The sequence below is a fragment of the Papaver somniferum genome, chromosome 6 (genome assembly GCF_003573695.1).
Source record: "Papaver somniferum cultivar HN1 chromosome 6, ASM357369v1, whole genome shotgun sequence".
Classification (NCBI taxonomy): Eukaryota; Viridiplantae; Streptophyta; class Magnoliopsida; order Ranunculales; family Papaveraceae; genus Papaver; species Papaver somniferum.
The window spans coordinates 157,926,135-157,933,166 of record NC_039363.1 but is presented as its reverse complement, the minus strand read 5'-3'; the positions used below and the strand labels follow the sequence as shown (position 1 = coordinate 157,933,166).

Here is a 7,032-nt window from a genome sequence, read left to right as displayed (position 1 = left end):
GTAAAATAGAGGTTTATACCGGGCATAAAAGATATCTACCATACGGTCATCCATTCAGACGTCAGCAGGGGTTCAACGGAAAAGAAAAAAATGAAAAGGCTCTGGAACTTATGACCCCATCAGAAATATACAATGAGGTAAAGTCTATAAAGAATAAATGGGGAAAGGGACGGAATAACATTGTGGTGGATTTGTGCAGGATAACCCTGGAAGAGGTGGAAAGATGAAGAGAATCGAAAATACCATCGGCCCAAAAAAGAGGAAGGGGAAGGAAATGGAGATCGAAAGGCCCTACCGGAGAAAGTTCAATATATGGTTCTGGCTCCTCCCGTACTGGCGGTATCATGTTGTCCACCATTGGATAGATTTCTTGCACGTCGAAAAGAATGTATGCGAGAGTATCGTTGGAACATTGTTGAACAATAAATTTAAGTCGAAAGACCACCTTGCTGCTCGAATGGACCTGAAGGAGATAGGTTTTAGAGACGAGTTTCAACATCGGGAAAATAGCAAAAGGGGATATATACTAAAGGCAGCATGTCACTCATTAAGCCCGGAGGAAAACGACAAGTTATGTGCAACATTATCCGAGATAAAGGTTCCACAAGGGTATTGTTCAAACTTTTCAACCCTGGTGAATCTAAAAGATCGAAAGCTTATCGGACTAAAATCGCATGATTATCACATGCTAATGCAACATTTTTTGCTCATTGTGATTAAATCAATTATGCCGAAACCAACAAGATATGCTATTATCAGGTTTTGTTTCTTTTTCAGGGAAATATCGAGCAAAGAAATCAAGGTGGCAGAGCTAGAAAAATTGCAGTCGGATCTCGTTGTGACATTGTTCTTGCTCGAGAAATACTTTCCTCCATCCTTTTTCGACATCATGGTTCATTTAACTGTGCATCTTACCATGGAAGTGCAAATTTGTGGTCCTGTATTCTTTTGATGGATGTATCCGTTTGAAAGGTGCATGAATGTCATTAAAGGGCATGTGCAAAACATAAACAGACCTGGAGGAAGCATTGCTGAAGGGAACCTTGCGGAAGAGACAATTGAGGTTATCAGTAAGCACCAAAAAAGCATGAATGACACAGTCGGAATTCCACCAGACAAACTCAACACATCTGACACTGGCGAAGATTCTTATTCTTTCAGGGGAAAACCAATGTCAAATCCTAAGTTTCCTCGTGTTGATAAGGATCTGTTTGATAAAGCGCATTTCTATGTGTTGCGGAATTCGCCTGAAGTTGATCCTTACGTTGAGTAAGTATAACTAGATCTAACCAAATAACCTCATTTTTTTATTTAGTTTTTGATTCTATGTCTGAATTTCTGTAAAGATAATAACATTAATCATTGCACTGTCCAGCCGACACCATATTTTTTTGAAGGAGAAATATCTTGGTATGAATGATAAACATCTAGATCAAAAACATTGTGAAGAGTTCTCCAAACGGTTACAAAAAGTGGTAAGAGTTTGCAGAAAATGTCACTCTTGCTATGTAACTTTTTCGTTGAGACGAAGGCTAATCCTACCGAATGTATTTCAGGTTGAGATTGAGTGGGCAGACTCTAGGGAAAACTTCAATCAGGACTTAAGGTGGCTATCAATCCCACAGAATGCACAAGTAGAGACATACGAATCATACCACATCAATAGATACCTGTTTCGCACAAAATCTCATGATGGTTCCGTTAACCAGAATAACGGGGTTTACGTACGGGCAACTAACACGCACATTAGAAAAACGGGGATTACCCTTAATCTGGAGGGTTAGGTGTTTTACAAGAGATATGGGTGCTGACATATCATACGCTGAAAATGCTACTTTTCATGTGTAAATGGGTTACCAAAGCAGGGGTCTCGAAAGACAAACTTGGCTACATTTTGGTTGAGCTTGATAAGTTGGGACTCCAGGATGATCCTTTCATTGTAGCCTCCCAAGATAAGCAGGTATTTTATGTGCCAGACCAGGAAAATAAAAAAAAGTCTATTGTGTTAGGTGCACCTACCCAAAGCTGGAAATATGTTGGTGATGAAGTCGACGAGGAATTCAGTACGGCAGTTATTTGTCGGAATGAGTATAAATTGCCGAAGATAGATAAACTTGACCTGCAAAAGACATCCAGGGATGATTACTATCGGGACGACATTAAGGGTAGAACTGCAAGGAAAGAACCAGCACCAGCACCAACAACAGTCCCTTCTTCTCAAACGACTGCATCTGAGCAACCATTTCCAAGGACTAAGCGAGCTAGGTGATAGAATGTAGTTGTTTGTGTTTTCTAATAGATGGATGATTAGGTTGGAACATTTTTTGGTTTTTGTTCAAGGAACTGGTTAGTGTAAATTATATACTCTTAGACTTTGTTTTTGGTTTTGGGTTATACTATTTTGGTAATGATGATCATCATGGTACTGAATTTGGTACAAATTTAAGTCAGCAATTTGGAATTTCCTGTTAACTAGAGAATGAATGTATGGATTGTTGAAAAAAATTGATTCTTAAATCATGGTGGGGTTTGTATGCAGATGGGTTTTAGCAATGTTGGATGAGTTTGGATTTGGCTATACTGATTGTTGAATTAATATTCTGTCATGTTAGGATTAGTAGTAATAGTATTAGGCTTGCACATAGATTTTCTTTTAGAATTGAGCCTAAAATAGTCTTTTAGGATCAACTTTCATCTTAGTGGGTATGCTGTGAAGAGTCCTCTGAGTCAGATGGTCAAAAAAATCCCCCCATGCTAAGTAGAGACTTCAGGCGGGTCGAGATTTATACAGGGTTCGACCCGCATATATGGTCAATTTATGAGCACCAAGTATTTTGTTGCCGCTGGGCATGAGCCAATGAAATGAAGTTGCTTTTGCTAGGCCAAGGAGAGTAGCCAGTAGGCTTGCCAAATTGCGTCATCGTGCAAGTCCAATCTCTAAGAGTATAGATCGCAGCGCCATCTCGGATGATTGACGGTTGTGATTTGAAGACTGTTGCTCTTCCCAGACCGAATAAAACTATAGAGAGAATCAGTTCTTTCAGTTTCTCAGTCAGTTTTCCCATAGAAAAACCAAGCAACCTTTTTAGTTTTTTATGTCGAGTAGCAAAAAACAGCCTTTGATTACTAGTGAAATATATGGAGGGAGAAAACCGATCCAATGAAAGAGTTGAAGGAGAACCAAAGAGAGCCAAATTGATTCAACCCAAGCAACAGGTAAGTGATTTTGCAATTCCAGAGGAATTTGGTATTTATTGTATTTTTAAATAGATGATTGTGAATACGGTTATTGATTTTGAATAAAACTTGTGTGATGTTGCATAAAAAGTCAAGAATGAGGCTGCAGAAGTGAGTGGATCTGCTCCCAGAACTTGTAATTGTAGAAAGCATGGCTATTCTGGAGGAAATATTGCAAATGAGAGTTTTGTAAGTGGTGGTGAACGACATGCAGTGGCAGGGGAAGGTGTGCAACAACACCATGGAGAGCGAGGTCGTCTGGAGAATGGGGAACTCGTTGGTGTGAAGGATGGCTGGGTTTTGTTTGCAATGCATCCTGATCGAGGCAGGTTTGTTATAAATGAAGGAATTGTTCTGGTGTGGGATCATCGGGTTGTCTGCGGCGGTGCACGACAGGGTTTTTTCTCCACACTAATTCCTGAAGATGCCAAAGCGCAGATACATGGGAATGAATCCCTCCCTCTCCCTGTTGGTGTTGTCAGCTTTTCTAATTTGTTCATGCTTGCTCCTGAGATTCGAAAAATGGCTGCAGATGTTGCAGGGATAGCCAGAGCAGGCCTTGGAGAGATTAATCATCCCCATGAAGTACCAGTAAGTGATCCTTTTCCCGATGGGTTAGTTCTAGAGCTTTTGCCCGAGTACCTAGAGCTGCTGCAACCAGACCTGCAAAGAAAGCTGCAAGTGCATCTGGAAATGCATCTGGAGATGCTGAAGATATCTAGCCAGGTAGGTTTTAAGGCATGCCTCTGAGTAAAGTGAGGATTATAATGAAGACTTAAATCAACATTTATAGAAATGCAGGTGTTAAACTGATTATGGTAATTACCTAAATTATGAGACAATATTGTGGTATATGAAGTTAAAGTTGGTTTTATGGTTTTTTTCTTGAAGCAATTGAACATGCTGTTAAGGTTAATAGATAAAATTGTGCACTGGTTTCCATAGTAGATTATAAAGGAATTAAAATAAGACCAGTAGGTAGAAATGTTAAACTTAGCATGAATGAGATAGGTAACATAAGTATAATATCTTCTCCTGAAGGGGGGAATTCTTATAATATGATTTAGGGGATGCAATATAGTACTAGAGTTGAGAAGTGACTTACCTTCAAAGACTTGAGACATGGTTATGGAGAGATTCATACCAGAGATTAATGTGGAATTTCCAAGTATTTCCCCCATTTGATCAGATGCCTGGAAAGTCTCAGAGAGAATGGAAGGATTTGATGTAGAGAGTAGTTATAGTCAGGCTTTAATCCACAGCCAGCCTTAGGATCAAAGTTAGAGCATCGTTCTAGACGGGGTATCTTTAGAAGATCAGCATTGGTGCGTAGAGAATAGGCATAATCATAATTAGGTTGGGTTTTGATTTTCCAGATCTTGAATTGCAGGGGGGAAAAATTCTTTGGTTCCTTGCAATTGAAAGAAATTCTGTTTCTAAGATCAAATAAGACGACTTCAGTAGATTGAACTTTGATACTGAAATTGTGGTGAGATATTTCCATGGAAGGGGAGTGACCATCTTCCAAGTTAGAGTAACTAGTGATTTGGGTGTAATTTTCGTTCCTGTGCTATAAGTGATGCCAGTGATGCTTGTGACTCTTGCGATTCTTGTAATGCTAGTGATGCTGATAGTGATGCCAGAGCTGCTTGTGATTCTTGTGATGAGAGTGAACTGTGTATGATTAGTGAGGTGAATACAGTTGCAATGATTTTGGTGATTTAAATGAGCCATCGAACCAAAGAGAAGAGAAGAATTAAGATTTCGTGTCTAAATTGCAATGATTTTGCAATTTAAACATCTAAAGATGGGCAGCTTGGTGGATTGATACGTTACCTTACTCCTTCGAGGTCATGCGTTCGAATATGGGCAAAATCTTTTTCTCTGAGAGAGCTCTGCAACGTCATCCTGACGTGTGCATCCTTTTCTTTGTTCATGTTTTCAGAATTCGGAAATGTTTGGTGTACCGAGAACCTACACAGTGACCTGCACCGAGATTTTGGTGTGAGATGATATTTGGTGGTGGACCCCACCTTTAGACCCACCCTCTGCAAATCTCCCCCAGGGCTGCCCTAATAACCCTTGGATTTTTTTACGGTGCAGATCATGGTACACACCTTCGGTGTGTGTATCACTACTGTTCAGAATTTCTCCCTCTGAGCAACAATCACAGTAGTGTTCATAAATCATCTCTACTCATTGTGATTCTCATTAGAAGTTATATCATCTACATATCTTTGTTATTTCTTACTACCCTCATAAACAGAAAATTATTGCAAAAGATCTTTGTTATTTCTTACTACCCTCATAAATAGAAAATAATTGCAAAATAATATTGATTCCAATAAAAACAAGTACAAACTTTACTCAAACATCCTTGAAATAAACAACAACCAATTCATAAAAAGCTACATTAAGAGTTTCCAAGTTTCAGTTCAGCATTACATCCAGATTTCATCAGTTAATTCTCAAACGACCATAGTCTCAAAATAACAAAATATCAAACCAGAAGCTGAATTCCATTTTACTTGTTTCCAAATTCTAGCAACTACTAAACATTGTAACATACCTGAAAAAACCATAACCACTTCAAACCTTACATCTTTAAACCAAAAAAGTTCCTTGCATAACTCCATATTTTCAATTCAACACCACCAAAAAAAGAAGAAAGCCGACCAAATTTACAACCAAAAACAGAAGAAAAAGCTTCAAACCATCTGCACCAACATCAAAAAAGGAAGGAAGGAAAAAAATTACCAGAAAAACTGTTTTGTTAAAAACTTGTTGATCGTTTTCAAGCTTTTTTCAAAGCCTGAAAAACTAGCTTTCATGGTAATTCTAAAGAGATTACCACCAATCATCTTCGTCAGTATCCCATCCTTCATCTTCATAACATTCACCATCATCACTGTCAGATGAAGCAGATGATGTTCCACTGGATGACGATGCTTCATCACTGTCCTCATCTTCTCCATCCTCGTCACTCTCAGTTTCCTCATCATCTACCATGGAAATTCGTCTGCTTACCCTTACCTTTCTTGGCTCACCTTCACTCATGGTGCGTGCAAATATTTTGGGATTGGCAAGTTCATACTCGAATCGGCTCTTCAATATCCCATCATGATAAGCATCCATCTTTCGTTTATCCTCTGCAACATCAGATTCAAGGTCACTGGTGTTCACTTCCTCCACAGCATATTCAAATCCATCAGAGGCCTCAGAATCACTCTCTGTCGCACTTCCATATCTTGGGGATTTGGCATGCCTCTCTGCCTTTTCCTCATCTTTTCTACTTTGCCATTCTAAGAATTTTGGTAGCCATGTAGTGAAGAGAGCCTCGATTCTTCACTCTTTTCGGATACGAGCAGCTTCTTCTTCTTATCTTTGACGTAATTGCTCTTGAACACGATGATCAATCTCTGATTGTGCTTCATCTCTCAATTTCTGCAACTCAATCACACTCAAAGAAGGGAGAAGTGATTTGGCTTGGGAATATTCAGGCGTTTCTGGTGGAACAACGGGATGATTATCATCGGAGTTTGATGGATTTTGGCCAGGAAAATCTATCATTCTCTCAAACTAATTTGCTAAACCTAAACTTTTCCTCTTCTGTAGAGAATTACCTTGAAAATAATAACCTCTCTGCTAATTACCCCTTTAATTAAATACCCATTTGAGTCTATTCAATTCCATTATGGCGCTTAGTTAACCGTCATGTCTCTTTGTTTACCACGCTCATTCAAAGCCATGCCCCTTCACCCTGATGAACATCATTACCTTGTCAAGACCTATTTT

General features: G+C 39.1%; 1 protein-coding gene across 1 annotated transcript; it reads right to left on the bottom strand.

Moving 5' to 3' along the window:
- Window positions 1–6,084: 6,084 nt before the first annotated feature.
- On the bottom strand, window positions 6,085–6,807 carry LOC113291709 (transcription initiation factor TFIID subunit 11-like). The gene is made up of 2 exons (XM_026541208.1): window positions 6,627–6,807; window positions 6,085–6,539 (listed from the first exon to the last, which is right to left on the bottom strand). Exons 1-2 carry the CDS (start codon window positions 6,805–6,807, stop codon window positions 6,085–6,087), a joined length of 636 nt encoding a protein of 211 aa, XP_026396993.1.
- Between the last annotated feature and the right edge of the window lie 225 nt (window positions 6,808–7,032).

Coding starts and splice junctions, on each gene's coding strand:
- LOC113291709 (XM_026541208.1), bottom strand. CDS start 6,807: ATGATAGATTTTCCTGGCCAAAATCCATCAAACTCCGATGATAATCAT. Junction 6,540..6,626: donor TCGTGTTCAAGAGCAATTAC/GTCAAAGATAAG, acceptor CAAAATTCTTAG/AATGGCAAAGTAGAAAAGAT.